The sequence below is a fragment of the Linepithema humile genome, chromosome 6 (genome assembly GCF_040581485.1).
Source record: "Linepithema humile isolate Giens D197 chromosome 6, Lhum_UNIL_v1.0, whole genome shotgun sequence".
Classification (NCBI taxonomy): domain Eukaryota; kingdom Metazoa; phylum Arthropoda; class Insecta; order Hymenoptera; family Formicidae; genus Linepithema; species Linepithema humile.
In genome coordinates, this window is record NC_090133.1 from 27,191,881 (window position 1) to 27,210,504 (window position 18,624).

Sequence of the window (18,624 nt, forward strand, 5' to 3'; positions counted from 1 at the left end):
TCAAACATACTGAAAATAATTGAAAACACTAAAATCCAATAACTAAATCAAATACTGAAACTAATAATGAAAAATATTATTGAATCTTCTACAAAACAAAAGATTCAATTTGTTCAAACAATTGAAAGTAAAAACATGGCATTGGAATCGTGTCTTACCTGTCGAATATATTCTCTCTAATAAAGTTCTTTTCTACTTTATTCCTTTCTACTTTTAAAATGTTTTTCTTTTATAATTTTTAATCACTTGTGTGTGTATGTGTAAGTATATATGTATAATCGCAATATGAGCTCAAGTCCATGGATTCGCTACAGTTTGTTAATTGTAAGCACAATGATTGTGCAATTCAGTAATCCTTGCAAAAAAACAAAAAAAATAACAAGTTGTACTTGTCGTGCCATCTATAGGATGCTTTATAATTATCAATCAACAGTTGATAAAATGACAGAAAACATTTATTTTTTTGCTGGAAGATGGCAGTATTTTTTCATCTATTTTTCTTTTCATGAGATGGCGCAAATGTAGCGCAAATTCTATTTATATATATATACAAACATTTTCATATTTTTAATCAGACTGCTATCATTATCAAGATATTTGCGATTCAGAAATATTTTTGGCAATATTCCACCAGCAACGTTTTCGCCACTCTCGCTCTCCACGGCTGCCCGTGCAATAAATTTCAAAAATTTTAAATTTAAAAATCATGTCGAAAATGCGCAATGTTTTGATGTTGGTTCGAGATTAAAATATTTATAATTATAAAGACATATTACAATGTTTTCTATTAAGATATTAATCTCTTTTTTATATATTTATTATCAATATTTTTTATAATTTACAAGACCTAATATCTACATACTTAGATAATAAATTAACACATATGTATGCATAATATATTAAATATACATTTATACAATACTAAATGTAATTTTTTCTCCATCTCTTCGACCTGTTTGTACCATATATATCTTGGCGCGACCAACGTTAAGTCCTAAATAAAAAGCATAATTAAAATAAGATTGCAGAGAAATATAAATATGTAAATATATTACAACACATGACATGCAAAAAAATTATAAAAGTAAAGTTGCTGAAAATTTTCTATTCTTTCTATTCACTAACATCTTTCCAAGACTTGGTATAATATAAAATTAATATCATACGCAGAAACAATTTTATCATAGAAATTGCAAAAAGTCTAATAATATTGTATATTACCTAAATTACAAAGCTTTTCAAAATCGTTAGCTTCGTCATCTGAAATTGTACTTTGTTTCTTATATTTTTCATGAAGCCGCCTGACAATGTCAAGTAGTATTTTATTCTGCGCTTTTAATTTCAAAATTTCAATCTGTAATTTCCTTTGTTGACTATTTTCCAAATTTTCTGTTGGTAATTGCGTGCCGCTGAAAGTACTCCTATAAAATATCTAGATTTATTACATATTCAACAAAAAGACAATAACATTTGATAAAAAAAATTTGTTACTGTAAGAAATAAAAACTTACGATTTAGCATCAATCTCCATATCAACTGATGCTTTTGAAAATTGTACATTACTGAAAAATATCATATAATTTTATTATATTATTTTGTACATATTATTACTAGAAATAAAAAAAATATTGCCTAATTACTATTGCCCGTTTTTCATTCCTTCTTGTACTATTGGAGATAAATTTATATCTGTATAATTTAAAATTTATAATATTATAATACTATGTCATTATAAAAAGAACAAAATATTATTATCATTATTATAAAGCAACGTCATGAAATATTTAAATTATATTTACCGATCTGTTTCCTCTTGTTCAGTCTTTAGATTATTGTCGATTTTTATTTTATGTATATCTTCTTCAGTACTTCTGGAAAAAATTTATTATTACAAATGTAAAAAAATATATTCTTGTAGTGGCTCTATCATCAAAAGTACTATTGCTATAAAATAATTATTTTGTATTAATATATTCTGAAATATTATATTTTAAAAAGACAATTTAAAAAAAAAAATAATCTAAATTATAAGTTCTTACTTTTTGGCAAAAGCCGCACCAAAAAATATCGTTGGGATTGCATCTGGATGGAGACGGACTCTGTTTTTTTTCGTATACCACTTTTTCTCAAAGTGTAAATGGCACATTCGAATATTACGATGAGCATAATCTGGTCCTTTCAATTCTAAATCTAGCCTTTTACATGCGTGTATCCATTGTAACCATCTATATATATAAAGAAACATAATGCATAAAGAGATTAATTTTTAAATACAAAATTATTAAAAATATACATTTTAACATTAATTTATATATGTTCTTAAAAATAATAATTGAAAAGCAGTAGCATACCTGTCACGTTCCTTTGGAAATATAAAAAAGTGACGTTTTACATTATCACGAATACTCATGCATTCTGGCACTGCACACCACGCATTGGTCTTTCTATTCATTTTTCTTTTAATAAATGTTTTTCGCCTCTCGTTTTCTAAACAGCAATACCTAAAATAGAACTAAGATTAAAGTATTTTTTACAAGATAAATAAAAACAATATTAATTTATGCAAATGGATTATCTACCTTAAGAATAACCTCAATCGACTTTCACTATTAATTTTTTCAGTCTTTTTTTACATGATAACATTAAGTTTGATCTTTTAAGCAAAAGATAATAATTTAGAGATTTTATTTTATATCATAATTATATATTTTATTAATTTGTATTTTTATTATATTACTTATTTATATAATAACTACACAATCATATGATTCATAATATTTACTTTTATGACAATAATAACAGTTGACTCACTTTCGATCACTGAGAATACATTATTAAGAGTGTGAAGTGTAACTGCAGTTTCATATTTTCACTAGACCTAAAGCACAGTTTTAAAGTATATAGTAGCTTAAGGATAGTTCATTGTGTGCTTGCCGTCACCGGTGGTGTGCAATTGACACGTATAACAGCTGGAGTTAAGGTTACTGTTTGTTATGATTTGATTACAATTAAGATATTGAAATTTTCGATGTAAAAATTATACATCACAATGGACATAAAACATCAAATCATACAGAAGTTTAACGAGCACTTAAAATCAGATCTGAAAAATCTTGAAGGAATCTACGAGTTCCACGAACAATTAAAAACAGAGAAGGATGAGATTGAGAAATCGGTAGGTATTTATGTGTTAAAAAATATATAACTTACAAAATATTATATAATAATTATTCTTTTATTCTTAGTTATCCATGGTATCGACTACTGCTCCTTCCAAAGTTAAACCAGTTATTGAAAACGTGGATCGTATTAGCTGCGAAATCGAGCAACTACAGGAAAGTTCCAGAACTTTAGGACAGCAAATTGAGGAGACATTTAACGAGAATGACAAAAATTTAGAGCTGCAAGGAGTTATTGACAAGATAGGCCAGCTGGACAAATCTTTATCTTATTTATACTTTATAAAATACATAGAAAATATCAGGTAAAAAGTTACATTTTAAAATAGCTTTTTTTTTTATTGTTCATCTATTAAAACTTTGATATTTGTGTGTAGCGACGAGATGGAAGCATTCTTGTCATCCAGTGATGATGAATCTATGATAACTCTATACACAAGATTGACAAGCATCAGTAATCAATTGCAAACGTCTGCATGTCATCATCTGGTCAGTTACGTTCATGAGACTTTGCATTTTTGGCATAATCTGATCAAGGAAAAATTATCCAAGTGCGTTTTTCTCCTCATTTTTCTTATTTGATATGCAATCCAATAGATAGAGTATTGCAAAATTCACTTAAACAGATATCCTTTTAATGGAAGATCTGCAACAAAATTGATGTTAATTTTTTCTCAGTAGAAAGAGTTTTAAATATTACATTTTCCAGTTAATTTTAAATAAATTTTACTTTAATAAATTTTCATATTAAAGTTTAGTTACAAAAATATGTTGAAAATTGAAAGAGTGCAATAAATGATGACTTGAACATTTTTGCTAAGAGAAAATTGATCCCAAATTGTTCAGAGAATATTAATCTATCATTACTTCTTACATTTGAAAGACTGTGTATTCAACATGTAACTTGTGCACAATGAGGTCATTTCAGTTTTTGCAATTCTTCTAAATTCCACATTTAATAATCAAATAATATTTGCAGGGAGTACAATGATTTACTGAAGACATTGAAATGGCCCTTCTGTGGGAGCAATGCCACTTCAATGAGCGCACCTTTACCAGAGATAATGACAAGATTCAAAACACTCACCGAATATCTTTTCCACTTGCAACTACCGTATCCTTATAATGCAAATGTTTTGCAATTTGCAACAGAAATTAAAATCAATTATCGTAAAACATTATTTGTATTCTTAATGTAACATCAGAGAAGAAATGGTGAAACCTGTAGTAACATCTGCGTTGTTGACGGACTTCGCGCCAGTTAGTTTGCCGATCGCTCTCTTGACACGCCCCCTCCGACAAAGGTTCATTTATCATTTCACAGGAGCTAAACTGACAAACCGACAAGACAAGCCGGAATGGTTCTTCACGCAGATATTAACATGGATTAAGGATCATGTTCACTGGGTGCAAAAGAACGTTCAACCCGTGGCGGATTCTATCGGTTTCGAGCACTTGGACGCAAAGGTAATCAGCTGATTCTAATATTTCACACAGCCGTCGGTTTCGTTATTCCCGACTGCTAATTACAGTATATCGACAGGTCGAATTTATGCGTGCTCTGGTGCAACTAGCCGTTGAGAAGCTCCATTCCGAATTACCGATTGTACAATATGACGATACCTTGTTTGCGCACTTGGTGGACGAAGCTTTGGGATTCGAGAGGGAACTCCGAGAAACTCTGTTGTATCCCCAAAGTCAGCCAGCTACCGTCTTTGTTCTCACGCAGGCCCACATTTTTGTCAAATGGATTAATATGGAGAAGAAATGTGCGTGATAAAGAAGCGATTTCGCACTTCATGTCTCGCACTTCAAAAATATATACAAATGTGTTCTCTGTCCAGATGCAACCGAAAAGATGGATGCGATATTGAGCTCGAGCACAGCGTGGGAAAGACTGGCGGGACCCGATATAGACGATATGAAAGTTACCGAATGCGGGGACGCATTCCTCACGCTTCTCACCACGATCTCTGACAGATATAAGCATTTGCCTCAACCTGGACACAGGTGATTGATAAACAGTTGTATTAGCTATATATTGGATTGCCGAAAAAATTTCGCAATCTTTTTCCATTTCGTTTTTGTGGAGAAAGAAACTAGAAGCGCACCTTTCTGAATAATCGAATAATATAATTACACAAATATTCCAAAATCTAAAAAATACGTACATCACATAAATCGTTAAATAACCGTTAAAAAGCTACGATAAAAAAAACTGAGCAAAATTACACCAAAACTTATTTGTAAAGATTACAGTTCCTCGAGTTGCAATTGGAGCTGGTGGACGACTGGAGGGTACGATTGCTGCAACTGTTGCACGAGAGTTATGAAGACCCGTTAACGTCGCTCATGCCGCATATTCTCAACACGCTGCATTATGTTGCAACTGTTTTGGAAGAGTGGGGCGTGACTGTTGTACGTATATTTTGTATCGCGCAAAGGAAAAAAAAAAAAGGAAAATTACCACCAATCAAGTTTCGTTCTTCGCGCAGCACTTCTTGCAGCTGCAATTTTTCAAAAAGCAATTCGAAGCTGTGGAGGACGCCACCGACAGGGGCAACGACGTCAGCGAGAGCATCGGAGAGATGGAAGGCACCGTGTTCGACGAAGCTGTGGTTCTCTTGCGGCGATTGGAGACGCAACTGATAAATGAAATCAGCGACTCGGTGGCTCTGGATGTGAAGGCAAAGAGCAGAGCTTATAGAACCGATAAGTGCGAACCTTCAATCGATATGTCGAATCGCCTTCGATCTATCAAACTTACGAATTTACGTCTCTTTATTCTTCAGGTGGTTTGCGATGCAGCCCTCGAAAGAAGTGGCTTCGCTATCGGTAACGCCAAGCGGCTGCCCCATGTTCCAGGAACTAGCCACGCGTCTTCACATATTGCACAACGCTCTCGCTCGGCCGTTGTTCGATCAAGCTTGGAAGACTTTAGCTGCTCAATTCGATCAAGTAAACAAACATTGAAAATAAGAAGAAATGGAATTTTTTCATCTTTTTAGTAATTTCTAAATTTCTTTCAAATATTTCTCTTCGCAGTTTCTCTTCGAGGAAGTTGTATTAGTGAATTACTTCAACAGCGGCGGCGCTGAACAATTGCAATACGATATTCTAAGAAATCTCTTCCCATTGTTCGGTCTCTACATCAGCAATCCAGAATTATACTTTCCTTTGTAAGTTTCGTAAGCGAAATTGTCGAAATTGCTCGTCCGTCGACAGCGTGCGTAATAATCCAGTCGTTTTAACGTTTCAGAATCAAGGAAGCGTGTATACTTTTAAATATCTTAATAGGTTCAGCAATGCTGCTTCAAGAAGAGCTGAACGGCAAAGACGAAAATGCATCGGCGGAGATTTTAGCGGACATTGGCGTGCACCAAATGTCTCCTGAGCTCGCTTTAAAAGTGATCGCGACAAGAACAGACATCATACGCGTATGAGAGCGCTCTCGATTACGCTTTGTAAAAATGGAATTTATTGTACAGCAGTAAGTTCGACGCGCACATTTCCGTTAAATTCGACATAGTCGCTCTCCTATTTTCTTACATTTCATATTTCAGCATACGCTTTGTGTATATAACGCCCGAGATTCTCAACACAGTAATGTTATTCCACCATTGTCGGCGCCCAATAACAGCAATCGATTAAGAGGGAGGACGGCCATGGCAGTAAGAACGCCTTTGAAAGCGTCGGATCTCAACTTGGACGAGGAGAACGAAGCGGTCATTTCCACCGCGGTGTAGACGCCAATTCGGTTCGCTGTTGTTCCTATTACTAACTCCTGCTCGTACGTCGCCATGCAATGAACGGGCTCCGTAGCGCCTCTGAAAGATAACGATTTACGTAGATTTACTCGATAAGATTACGCAATACTTTGTAATATTATGTGATTCGCGCGATTGCATCGCAATGCTTTGCAACGTTACGCGGTAGAATACTTAGTATGTACTCTAATTTTAAATAATAACACCAAGTTCTCTCACTTCATGTGAAATTTGAGTTTTCCGTCCACCGCGCTCCACACAGCAATTGTCTGATCCAACGAAGAGCTAACTATAGTGGTCTCATTTATGACTTCCAACTGCAGTATCTGTAATATGTTGAAAACTAATGATCGAATCTCTCGTGTCAAGTCGCTTGGCAGCTACGCGGATCATTACCTCGCACTCGTGTCCTTTCCAAGACGCGATAATCAGTCCGGTGCGAGTGTCGAGTATTGTCAAAAAGCCTGACGCCTGACCCAAGGCAACCCAATTGCCGCTGGGTGCCACTACGATGCATCTTATCAAGCCAGTTGGATTCATAGAAACCTGTCAAACATTAATGCACATGGTGTTTAAAAAAAAGTGTTCAAAATTTGACACCAGCTAGCACTTGTTAAGCTTACCAAAATTGCTTAATAAACATTAATCGAAAAGTTAACTGATCAATTCTTAAAGAGGAACAATTGCTTCTATTTTTAAGATTAATTTTTTTTTAGCTTTTCTTGGTTAAGTACTTTTTATTTAATTTGATCAGCAATCTGTTTCTGAATCTTTTTTAACACGTTAAACACATGCGAGTAACATCCCGCGTATGTGAATAATTACAGAATTCTGTTGTATATGTATGAAGCTTACCTTCATTTCGTTAACGTACTGGAATGTCCTGCAATCAATAACTCGAAGAGTAATGTCGGTTGTGCCCACAAGAAGGGTCGTCGACGGGGAGGGACTCGAGGCTAAGGTGTTGACGGGGACAGGACGACTGCTCTCTGGACATCCGAGCAGCGAGCCCATGAAAGGATCCCAGCAGTGAATCACGCCGTCGCATGTCACCGCGTATCTCAGAGATTCCAGAAACGTGAGCGACAGGATGGACTTCTTGTGGCCGGTGTACGTGTATTGGCACGACGAGACTGTATTTCCATCGCCCTGATTGCACGAATACGAATAGATAACGCTGAACATTACGCACGATTACGCGACGTTCAGGTCGAGTGACGACATACCTGGCTTCGCAAACTCCACAATTTCACGGTTTTGTCCCTGCCGCCGCTCATGAAGCTGTTCTCGTTGTCCAGTACGTACAAACACCTTATGCTGTTCGTGTGTCCGCTGAAAGTCTGCAGCTTTATCTGTTTTATATTGAATATCGTGTCCTTGTCCGGTCGGCCGATCTCGTGCTCCCAATATGCCAGCCAATTGCCGCGCAACTGTCTGCCGGCGGATGACGGGCCGATTGTCTCGCGGCTCGCGGCGCCACCCGCGTCCGTCGCCGACTGGGATCTGGCGTCGTCCTTCTGTATCTCGAAGCGGTTTCCTATCACAGATATATTTCCGAAGCTGCAGGCACCTTTGTCAATCGCTTCCGCACTTTCCGCCACGTCGCGATCCACGAAAGCCAACGTGTTGTACTTATCCGCATCTTCGATAACGAGACAAAATAATTTTAATAATAATGGCCAAGACAAGTGATTGGGAAATGAGAATTTTCACGCATACCAATGTTCAAGGAAGTCACTTTCGCCCCTTGCTCATAATCGTGACAAAGCTCCTGTATGTGCTCGTGATTTTTAAGTATCTGCTCTATTATCTCACTGTCGACGCATCTATAAAAGAGCATGTACGCTTTGTGAGCGAACTCGGTTGTGAACACAGCTCGCAGCTCCTCAAATGCCTGAAGTGCAAATGTAAAGTCTAGTATGATCACGTTTGGCAGAAATCGCGTAAAGCTATTCGATTCTTACTCGATTTCTTTGCAAATCCGGCACGTTGCTATTTTCTAAGACCGGAGGGGAATACGAATCTGCGACATCCGCGTCAAGCTTATTCCACACGTAAGCTCCATTGTTATCCGATCCGCCCTCACTCGCAGCTTTCGTGCTGTAAAATAATATAAAATATTATATAATAATATAAGCATTTCTGAAATATGCAAGTTGAAGAAATTTCAGATTAAAACTGCTTGATTTGAAGTAAAAAAAAAAAAAAAAAAAAATTATTACATTTATTTCCAAAACTATACTTCTTTTTCTGTATACTGGTCTTGTCGATTGTACAGTTAGAGCGCGAGATCTATCTTTGTACGATAAACGTGCAAAATATTCATACATTGCGCTTGCTTTCTTCCCAGGATTATCCGACGGACCCTCGGTGCCGAAATTCTCACTGAAAGCCTTGTCGAAGGCCAGGAAGAAGCGCTGAATCGGCACCGCTAAATGATTCTTCGTAATTACGCTGCCGAGACGTAGGCTGAGCGTGAACATCGCCTCCAGGCATTTTTCTGCCAAGGCGACACGCGCGAGGGTTCCATTTGGGAATGTGAATCTCGCGGTTGACAGTATGCGCACTGTCGGATGCAGTATGGATTTAACGATCGGTTCCTGCATCCAAATACGGACAAGTGAGTGTTATCGTGAAATTGTCTTTCGTCATCCCATTAAGCGTGCAGTAATTATTGTATCGTGAACATTACATGAAGCACGTCCATCACGGCGGAGTCGCTGAGATACGCCGTGATGTGATTCAACAGAGCCAGGCAAGAAACCAGGCCTCCCTCCAAGTTCTGCGTTAGCTTTCTTTTGCACAGCGCCAACAGTTCAACCATATGTGCGAAGTACTGTAGCAAAATAATTTGTTCCCCGTATAATCCTGCGATGAAATGAAGTTCAGAAATTGTTTAATAAATAATTCTTACGTAAAGTCATTAGCTACGGAATTTCTGTACGTGCCTGCGATAGCTGTGAGACACTCCAGCACTTTGATAGCATTCTGATCACCGGCCAATATCGGCTTCCTCCACGCGTCACCCTCGAAGCACGCGAAACTGCTGTCGTCGATCGGGGTTAGATTCTCCTTGCCGGCGTAACAGAGGGTGAGCATTCTCAGGAGGTTGCGCGACAGGTGTCGCGCCGTGAGCACCGGGCCGAGTCTGTGGGACAGCCAGATTACGGATTCCGCGCTCATCTCGGAAATCGTGCACTCGCTCGGCGTGGATCTCTGATAGATCTGATCCAGCTGATGCGCACCACCGTCGGACTCGATGGCGTCGCACTTGTCGTCGGGCTCGCCGGTGGGCGCGGCGGGATTGTCTTCCCTGGCTTCCGCGCCGCATACGCTCTCCGAGAGATTGCTGCCGGAATGGACATTCGTGGCGTACACGTTGACGTATGTGAAATCCTCGCTGGAAGTCTTGCTGCCGACGTTGCAGCCGATGCTGTTGAACTCGGTCACCAATTTCGCCCCGCTGGTGTTCGCCTGCTTGGGTATCGGGATCGTCGGTGACTTGACCGAGCCGCTCGGCGAGTTTTTACCGCCGTCGTCGTTCGAGTCGTCATTCACGTTCAAATTGAGATCTATGTGTAAGTCGATGTCGTACGGCGCGGCGTTGTTCAGAGAAGTCCACGAATTGTCCTCCGTCTCCATAGTAAAGACTTCTGCAATACATTCGATAAAACAATTATCCGCGACTCCTTCGATTAAATCGAATAGCGCCTCTAATCACCTTCGACGTCGTTATCCGTCGTCACGTTAGACACATGATCGTTGAGCGTCGGTGCGGAAGGTGAGACAACATTGTGCTCGACATCCGCGAATGAATCTTCATCCAGCGGAGATAAGATGCCTTCTCCGTCACTGCAGGGTCCACTCAAGTCGCAGCTCCTTCATAGAAATTTGTGAATAGTGAACAAAAATTATAGCGCGGTTAAAAATAAATAGTGTAAAATAATAATAAAATAAATCACGCAGTATAAAAAATAGGAACTTTAACACTGGAATTATTAAAAAGCGGTCAAAACGATCGGTCTTTGTGATTTCTTACGATTATTTAAATTTACAGCGGTGCATTTTCTAATTTTGTAAATGATTAAATTAATCAATCAATTTTCTCTCTTTATCCCTTTTTAGAAAGAAATAGAAATAGATATGCATTGGTATAATTCTTCCTTTTCTTACTTCAGATTCCCAGTTCTGTGGGTGCACGTGCCGAGCGAACCCTGCACGTAATCCTTGTACCCTCCCACCGCTTCCACCAGCGGATTTATAAAATTGTCCAAGAATCTGCGCAGCCCCAATCTGACAATCAGCTTCAACAGGAATGTTCTGTGATACAACCGAGTGGTCCGGAACTTGGCGAGCGTTCCCGCAGGCAGCACGTCGATGTACAATGCAGTGTCCATAATGGAACCGTTTTCGTACAGTTTCGTGATAGACGGGAGGAATGTGTCGGCTGTGTCCTTCGGTCCTAACGTTCTGCGACAAGAGAATGAGAAAAGTGAGAGAAGGAAGCACAACGGCGCGGCCTTGCCGGAAAGACTTCGCGGGACACTCACTTCGCAATGGGATCGAAAAGATACCACACCGCCAACACCGCGCTGTAAGGCTCTTCCATGATTTGCACTATGTGAGGAACTATTAATTGCAAGGTGGCCTCTCTCGCACCGCCGGCGTAAGGCAGCAGCCGCTCCAGTTCGCGAGCGATCGCCTTCACCTTGCACTCGCTTATTTTACAGAGATACTTCGTCTTCGTTTTGGCTATAGAGTCCGCGTCATCCTCGATCTTCACGATGGAATTCAATTCTCGCGTCAAACCGTTGAAATCTTGCAGCATTTCCACGATATTGTATAAATACTGGCAATACTTGGAGAACGGGAACAGACTGCTGGATAATATCGGCTGGAGGAACTGATGCGCGGACGGCGGCGGAAGGCCCATGTACGTTATCGTTGGATAACGAAAGGGAATTTCGTTCATCTAAATACAAAACATGTTACATGGAGTGTGTTGTCGTAAATCAATTCTTAATGAAATAAGACGCAAGAGGAAATTGAAAGAAAGTGGCGTACGCTAGCTAACGCTGGCTAGAAGCAATACTTTATTAATTTTTAATTATTATTAATATTTATCAAGCGCCACGTCAAAGTCTCGACAAATGACAAGATAATAAGTTTTCCTCTAATTTCCCCATTTACGCATTAAAGATTAAAAATTTTCATATTACCGTTGAAATGTCATTCATTTCCACATTGCCGATGTTATAACTCTTCGGCATGATATCAACTTGCAGCAACAGAGACACGATGTTTCTGATGCATTTCGGTAAATTGTCCGCCGACGTCTTCAACGTGTTCAGGCACGTCGCGAATCGCCGCGCGAACGACGCTTTCTCGACGTTCCACGTCGCGCGAAATTTGCCGGCCAGAAATATCTCCACGATCAGACAACCGAGTATTTGTTGCTCCTTGATACGACCGCTGGCCACAATTTGCTTGTAATTCGCGGAAAGATCGTGCGATCCCACCGCCGGCTTGTAAACTTGATGATTGACTTTATTCATGAAGGCGTGCATGGTCTCCACTTGCACGATCGCCGCGACGGGATTGAAGTCCTTCGGAAGAACGATAGGTTGGTTCACGGGCTTGTCCGTCTTCACGTTATCCTCCGTGAGTAACGAGCCTCTGGAACGGCTTAGCAAGCGACTCAGCACGAGAGGCGACGATCGCGACGCATTCGCCGCCGTCGCGGGCAGCTCTTCCTCCTCGACGCCGGAGCTGTGGCCTTCATCGTCGCTGATTCTACTCGCGGACTGATCGCCCCCTGCAAGTGCAAAACAATTTCAGAAAAGAACGCACTCCGAATTTTGTGACGAACGAAAAAAGCTTACGGCTTTTATTAGTCGAAGACGCCGACCGCAGACGCGGCGGTACTTTGCCCCAATAAGGCGATGGAATGATTTTTTGCGGATGCGGCTGTGTGAAGAGCTGCACAACCCCGGAATTGGTTAAGCCAGTATGATTGTCGACCAACTGCAGGCAAACGTTTTTCGACTTTACAGCAGCGGAACCGGACAATCTGTCGTGCGAGGAAAGCATGATGAAGTTAGAAGCTCGGAGTGATTAATAATTCGTTGGAATAAAACTAAGCCTCGTACTTGTAGCCAAAAGTCAAATCTATCCAGTGATGCAATCTCTCCGAAACGTAAAAGCTTTCCAACGCCTCTCTGTGCTTCTCGATAAAATCCTCCGGAGAAGTCGCCCATGCTGGAATTTCCAAATCTGGCAGATCCTCGTGAATAGACTGCAAATAAAACAAGTCTCCGGAATAAGCTTAAGAATAATAGGGTATCTAATCCTAATTTATTGCAAAGATTAATATATTTTTTATATACACCTTCAAATAATAATAATTAATTGTAATTTATATTTCGCTAAAAAAAAACAACTATAATTATAATAATTTATATTCTTAACTCATATCAAATTAAATAAAGTTTACTTTTATAACTAGTCTAACCGCAATTGCTGGCACTAATTTTATTTATAATTAATTAAATTACTGTATCTTATTTTCATAAATTTATCATTTACAATATTAAATATAAAAAAGTAATAAATAATTATTTAAATTATTTTATAAAACTATATAAAAATTAATTAAGGCGTAATTTAACGTCACGTGTGCAAATTATATTATTTTACCTTAAAAACATTGGCATCGGAGAAGAATTGCGGTATGCATTCGTCGGGACTCCAATCGTGCAATCTCTGAATCGAAGCTGGATATTCTCCGGGCACCCACAAAGGTCGCACGTGCTTGCAAAGCACGGATTTATTGTATCGACGTGAAAGGTACACGTAATACGTGATCTCCGACAAAACGTCCGACACATGATGCCCGACCTGTGTACATTGATATTAATTATACTCAATAACAAAAGCACAGATAACTTTTGCAGATAAAAATTATGTATATAATATGCACTGAATTTATATACCTCAGATTGCGACTCGAACGTGAGATCTAGTTGTCTGTCTCCTTTATTCAATCGAAACTTCGACTTTGTTAGATCCCGCCAGTTGCCGCCGCTCCGCGACGTAAAGTCTGTCACCCACGGCATAACGTGATGGCAACTGGGATCGCCGTATCTCCTGCCGGCCAGATTATTCAGCGCGGTCAAATAATCGAAATTGCTGATGCAGTTGTACACCCACATCTCGCACAACTTCTCGATACTCTCGTTCAAACCGAAGTCACTGTTGTGCGATTGAGGCGTGCCGTCTTTCTTGCCGTAAGCATTATTATTTGGAATTTTCTCTTTGCCATCTTGAGAAGTGGCAGAGCTCACTATGCACTCACTTTCGGGTTTCAAATAAATATTATCGCTTAATTTTGGTAATACCTGAAAATTAAATTAGCTGGAATGTTCTTTTTCTTTATCTCACGTCCAACTATTAACTATCATCCTGTTGTATGAACAGATATAATGTAAAATATACCTGAATAGTAAAGTTATCCGTGACTAGAATATCACTGAGTGAAATTTCTCCCAACGCGAGACCACGATCATGCAAGTCTCTGGATAATCTCAGTAATTGATAAACTACGAACAATGGTTTTCCATGACTTGTACTAAGAGCAGCAGGACTGTACATCACACACCTGTAATTAATATTCATGAATAATAGAGTGCAGGAATATCTTTGTGGAACAAGTGTAAGTATAGCGTCGCTGCACTCACTCGCGAAGAGAATAATTTGCAGTCTGTTCATAAAAAATTATGAAGGCGGACGTTGTTTCTATTGCAAAATGGACTGGCACAAGATTGCAATGCGTTTCCGACAGCGTGCCATTGCATACTGATAAGACAGTACCGTGTTGCACTTGTACTAAAGTACAGCCGTACATCCTATTCAATACTTCGTGCATAATAACAACGTCACTCACATTCGTACCGATGTTAGACTGCTCTTTTTGCTCGACAAAGTTCCAGGGGCCTACATGTGTTTTATAAAATTGCGTTAATGAAACTAAAAAGCAAAAAAAAAAAGCGCAAAATATTCTGTTAAGTACATACTGTAATACTTTTTGTACGTTTCCTTCCATAAATTCCGATAGTTTGTTTCAGCTACATAATGCAACAATTGCGAGAACATTAACTCCGCTTGATTCCGCGTGCTGGTTGTAGGCCTGCCTCTTGGCAAAGGTATTGCATTCTTGTATTGCTTTACGTATACCTGATGGCGAAATAATATAACTTAATATCTTGTTACATTCTGCATTAAACATTTCAGAGATTATGAAGTTACTTTTGCATAAATTCTCAGCCAATCACAACCCAATTTATCAAGAGTGGGTTGTGCCGCAATTTCATCGCTGGACAGTCGATCGTGATTGATAAACGTAAACGGGCCGGCTGTGAGCAGCCGAGAAAGCCAGTTTCTGTGAACTGTTAGACAGATTCTCCCATCTGTCAGTATCATATACTTCGCTGGTACCAGAAGATGATCCCTTATCACATCCATCTTGTTTTGTATTATTCAGGTGGCAGTATGTAGACAATAACTTCCATTCTTTTTCATTTTTCCTTTACCTATCGAATAATAGAAAACATGATACATTTGCTATTCATATATTAAATATCTTCTATCACGAACGTCAAAAACAGCTGTTTTGTGTTATGATAAAGATAAATAGGAGGTATGTTCATTTAGGAGTACTTTTTGAAAGAAAATGTAGAAAATGCAATTGAAATATACAAACCTGACGAAAGATTCTCACTGCATCACTTAAAAATCGGCTAAAAGTTACAATTCCCAGAGTTTCGACCTATAAAATAAATGAATTAAATTTGACAACAAACATATTTCTGGCAGCTTGAGGTCTGTGAACAGCCCTCTTGAAAAAGAGGGAGACGACTAGTCTAGTGGAACTGTGGAACAGATGTTTACGGCGTTATGATTGTAGCGTTGCGAGCAGTTGCGAGCGCTATGTGAAATGCTGCCATAGTGAAAATCGTAAAAATGATCAAATTCACTAGAGCACATCCATGACTTCTTTAGTCAACACAGTGGTCAACACTCATGATACACGATCGATATTATTCAAATCATTTACCTCCTTCTGAACGCAGCTGTTCTTTTCTGCGATATGTGGATACGTGGTTTATGCATATATATGTTGTTGATATGTCTTTCCTTCTTTTTGCAGATATCTAATGCTACTACACTATTAATTTAAAATCTCTCATTCCGATTGAGATTTTATATTCTGCATTTTCTCTTTAGATGTATTTTAAGAAAATAGCAAGCAAAGTTTTGAAGTTCCAAAGCGATGACATAGCGCCGATGAATCATGAGAGACTCTTTTTCTTTACTTTCTGTTCCTTCTCACAGTTTTCTTGTTCTTTCTAACATGTAAATATGTATTTATTTCATTTTCGGTGCAGAAAGTGTGGATAGGGCGCAATTAAAAGGCACAGCAGATCTATGACGTATCGCGTAAGTCAAAAGCGAAAAGAACATGGCGACGTTGGTCTTGTAGCAGTCAGTAGTAGTGGATATTTCCTCTGTTTCGCGGTTAATCGCTAAACGTCCGATAGATTATAGTGATCGTAGTGCATCGTAGAACACCGACACGATGAGTTTCTTCAGCAAGGTGTTTGGCGGCAAGAAGGAGCCAGCCGCTCCGTCAACGGCCGAGGCTATTCAGAAGCTGCGCGAGACGGAAGATATGTTGATAAAGAAGCAAGAGTTCCTTGAGAGTAAAATAGACAATGAAATGCTAATAGCGAAGAAAAACGCGTCTAAGAATAAACGAGGTACGGCTCTCGCTGTTTTCACGAATCACGTAACGCTTTTCACAAATTTCGATTCTGATTTTCATCGCTGACTAACTGCAACTGAAGTTTAATAAAAACAGGAAACTACGTGTTTTATCAAGAACGTATTGTCTCTACTGATATTTTTGATCATACAGTTTATCAGTTTCCACACACAACCCCCTTTTATTAACTGAACTTGGTTTAAAACATAGTTGTGTGATTCAATAGTAGTTAAATACTTATACCTTCCATTCCAATTTTCCACTTACAACCATTACTATGCAGAATTAACTTATTTGTCTTACGCCCATATTAAGCTTCAATGGTGTTCCTACATCTTGCATAATCTTGTATACTTGATTTGTTATTTGTATTATATATAATCTGAATCAAGTATTATGCATGCATTTATCTTTCAGCTGCTATTCAAGCCTTGAAAAGAAAGAAGCGATATGAGAAGCAGTTACAGCAAATTGATGGCACGCTATCTACCATCGAGATGCAGAGAGAAGCATTGGAAAGTGCCAACACAAATACTGCTGTACTTACTACTATGAAGGGTGCTGCAGATGCAATGAAGGCAGCGCATCAGCACATGTAAGATTTTTTATATTTATATACACAAATTAAACTCATGCAAAATATGTATAAGTTATACATGAATTATTTACTTAAAAATAATTTTATGTTAATGTAAATTGTACCTTCATATGTCATGTTTATGATGCAGGGACGTTGATCAAGTACACGATATGATGGACGACATAGCAGAACAACAAGATGTGGCTAAAGAAATTTCAGATGCCATATCCAATCCAATAGCATTTGGCCCGGAGACTGATGAGGATGAACTAGAAAAGGAATTGGAAGAACTTCAACAAGAGCAACTTGATAAAGAATTACTTGGTATTGATGATACGACGACAGAAGAACTGCCAGCAGTACCGACTTCCGTTCCTGTTGTACCCAGCAAAACTCGTACAAGTAACTATCATTTTTTTGATAGAACTCTATTGTAACAATAACTGTTTTGAACAACATGAATTGTTAGAAAGCATTACTGTGATTTGTGGCGTTACAATGTAAAATATTAAAATTTTATTTATAGAAGCCAAACCGGAGGAAGACGACGATTTAAAAGAGTTGGAGGCATGGGCATCGTAAAGTGATATTAGAAGTGACATTGAAATCAAAGATACACAAGACATTTTTAGAGATAAATGTAAATTATATATTATCACCATACATAATATAGTATCATATCTTGTATTAAGTATCGAAATTAATTTTTTAATATGAGCTTGCAATGTTTAGCTTTTTAAAGCACAATTTTCGGAAAAAAGAACTTACTGAAGTTAATAATTCAGCTTTAGTAGAGATTGCATTACTTGTATATTCGTGCTGTGGTGAATAATACTAACAATTGCCAGCGACAGCTACAGCTGGACAATGGGGAAGTGTCACTCAGTGGCAAATTGAGTTTATTTTATATTTACAGTAAATATATTAATATAAAATAAGTGAAAATAGAACTTTGAAGACAGCGAATGCAGTTCATGTAACATATAAATATATATATTGAATGTAAAAAATGAAACAATCCTGTTCTCCGTAGAAAAAAGCGATAGAATGTAAGTATAATATTATTATTATTATTTCTCCAAAACAGCTTTATTCTGTTACTGTACATATGCATAACAATTTGAAGACAATGTTCTTCAAATAAATACAAATGGCCTTCTAAACTTTGTATAAATATATTTGCTATAAATAAATTTTAATTCGAAGAAAGTATTAGTTCTCTTAAAATTAATTCGCGATTGATTCAATGATGCAATGTATAAAAGATGGGAATATAAA

General features: G+C 38.2%; 4 protein-coding genes across 5 annotated transcripts; 2 read left to right on the forward strand and 2 right to left on the reverse strand.

Moving 5' to 3' along the window:
* Nucleotides 1–780: 780 nt before the first annotated feature.
* On the reverse strand, nt 781–2,801 carry LOC105671372 (52 kDa repressor of the inhibitor of the protein kinase-like). Of its 2 annotated transcripts, none has more exons than XM_012365489.2 (7): nt 2,580–2,801; nt 2,352–2,501; nt 2,040–2,225; nt 1,800–1,868; nt 1,512–1,562; nt 1,222–1,421; nt 781–994 (listed from the first exon to the last, which is right to left on the reverse strand). In XM_012365489.2, the coding sequence occupies exons 2-7, from the start codon at nt 2,450–2,452 to the stop codon at nt 912–914; spliced, it is 690 nt and encodes a 229-aa protein (XP_012220912.1). In that variant the 5' UTR covers nt 2,453–2,501; nt 2,580–2,801; the 3' UTR covers nt 781–911. The 2 variants fall into 2 exon arrangements, with proteins under 2 accessions (XP_012220912.1, XP_012220910.1); XM_012365487.2 differs by having other exon boundaries at nt 1,800–1,871.
* Nucleotides 2,802–2,940: 139 nt separating this feature from the next.
* Nucleotides 2,941–9,161, forward strand: Rint1 (RAD50 interactor 1). Its single transcript, XM_012365486.2, has 13 exons — nt 2,941–3,175; nt 3,246–3,484; nt 3,557–3,730; nt 4,159–4,293; nt 4,385–4,646; nt 4,723–4,948; nt 5,024–5,189; nt 5,432–5,597; nt 5,675–5,895; nt 5,972–6,137; nt 6,225–6,358; nt 6,439–6,669; nt 6,743–9,161. The coding sequence occupies exons 1-12, from the start codon at nt 3,050–3,052 to the stop codon at nt 6,620–6,622; spliced, it is 2,199 nt and encodes a 732-aa protein (XP_012220909.1). The 5' UTR covers nt 2,941–3,049; the 3' UTR covers nt 6,623–6,669; nt 6,743–9,161.
* Nucleotides 6,635–16,309, reverse strand: Wdr81 (WD repeat domain 81). The gene is made up of 24 exons (XM_012365485.2): nt 16,059–16,309; nt 15,705–15,770; nt 15,251–15,534; nt 15,019–15,178; nt 14,683–14,938; nt 14,441–14,603; nt 13,939–14,343; nt 13,643–13,843; nt 13,096–13,241; nt 12,829–13,016; nt 12,166–12,761; nt 11,497–11,918; nt 11,120–11,416; nt 10,668–10,825; nt 9,895–10,599; nt 9,639–9,814; nt 9,275–9,546; nt 8,911–9,046; nt 8,666–8,840; nt 8,173–8,588; nt 7,802–8,095; nt 7,343–7,492; nt 7,166–7,272; nt 6,635–7,006 (listed from the first exon to the last, which is right to left on the reverse strand). Exons 3-24 carry the CDS (start codon nt 15,464–15,466, stop codon nt 6,775–6,777), a joined length of 5,871 nt encoding a protein of 1,956 aa, XP_012220908.1. The 5' UTR covers nt 15,467–15,534; nt 15,705–15,770; nt 16,059–16,309; the 3' UTR covers nt 6,635–6,774.
* A 121-nt stretch (nt 16,310–16,430) lies between these two features.
* Nucleotides 16,431–18,555, forward strand: shrb (charged multivesicular body protein shrub). The gene is made up of 4 exons (XM_012365490.2): nt 16,431–16,761; nt 17,184–17,361; nt 17,495–17,748; nt 17,873–18,555. Exons 1-4 carry the CDS (start codon nt 16,581–16,583, stop codon nt 17,926–17,928), a joined length of 669 nt encoding a protein of 222 aa, XP_012220913.1. The 5' UTR covers nt 16,431–16,580; the 3' UTR covers nt 17,929–18,555.
* Nucleotides 18,556–18,624: the final 69 nt, after the last annotated feature.

What these genes read in the sequence shown, in the direction of transcription:
- LOC105671372 (XM_012365487.2), bottom strand. Translation starts at nt 2,452, where the DNA reads ATGAATAGAAAGACCAATGCGTGGTGTGCAGTGCCAGAATGCATGAGT. An exon ending in TTTCCAAAGGAACGTGACAG is followed by an intron (nt 2,226 to 2,351) that starts GTATGCTACTGC and finishes TTATATATATAG; the next exon opens with ATGGTTACAATGGATACACG. An exon ending in GGTGCGGCTTTTGCCAAAAA is followed by an intron (nt 1,872 to 2,039) that starts GTAAGAACTTAT and finishes AATTTTTTCCAG; the next exon opens with AAGTACTGAAGAAGATATAC.
- Rint1 (XM_012365486.2), top strand. Translation starts at nt 3,050, where the DNA reads ATGGACATAAAACATCAAATCATACAGAAGTTTAACGAGCACTTAAAA. An exon ending in CTTTTCCACTTGCAACTACC is followed by an intron (nt 4,294 to 4,384) that starts GTATCCTTATAA and finishes ATGTAACATCAG; the next exon opens with AGAAGAAATGGTGAAACCTG. An exon ending in AGAGCTTATAGAACCGATAA is followed by an intron (nt 5,896 to 5,971) that starts GTGCGAACCTTC and finishes TTTATTCTTCAG; the next exon opens with GTGGTTTGCGATGCAGCCCT.
- Wdr81 (XM_012365485.2), bottom strand. Translation starts at nt 15,466, where the DNA reads ATGGATGTGATAAGGGATCATCTTCTGGTACCAGCGAAGTATATGATA. An exon ending in TGTGGAGTTTGCGAAGCCAG is followed by an intron (nt 8,096 to 8,172) that starts GTATGTCGTCAC and finishes TCGTGCAATCAG; the next exon opens with GGCGATGGAAATACAGTCTC. An exon ending in AAACTCAAATTTCACATGAA is followed by an intron (nt 7,007 to 7,165) that starts GTGAGAGAACTT and finishes GTTATCTTTCAG; the next exon opens with AGGCGCTACGGAGCCCGTTC.
- shrb (XM_012365490.2), top strand. Translation starts at nt 16,581, where the DNA reads ATGAGTTTCTTCAGCAAGGTGTTTGGCGGCAAGAAGGAGCCAGCCGCT. An exon ending in CGCGTCTAAGAATAAACGAG is followed by an intron (nt 16,762 to 17,183) that starts GTACGGCTCTCG and finishes TTTATCTTTCAG; the next exon opens with CTGCTATTCAAGCCTTGAAA. An exon ending in AAGGCAGCGCATCAGCACAT is followed by an intron (nt 17,362 to 17,494) that starts GTAAGATTTTTT and finishes TTTATGATGCAG; the next exon opens with GGACGTTGATCAAGTACACG.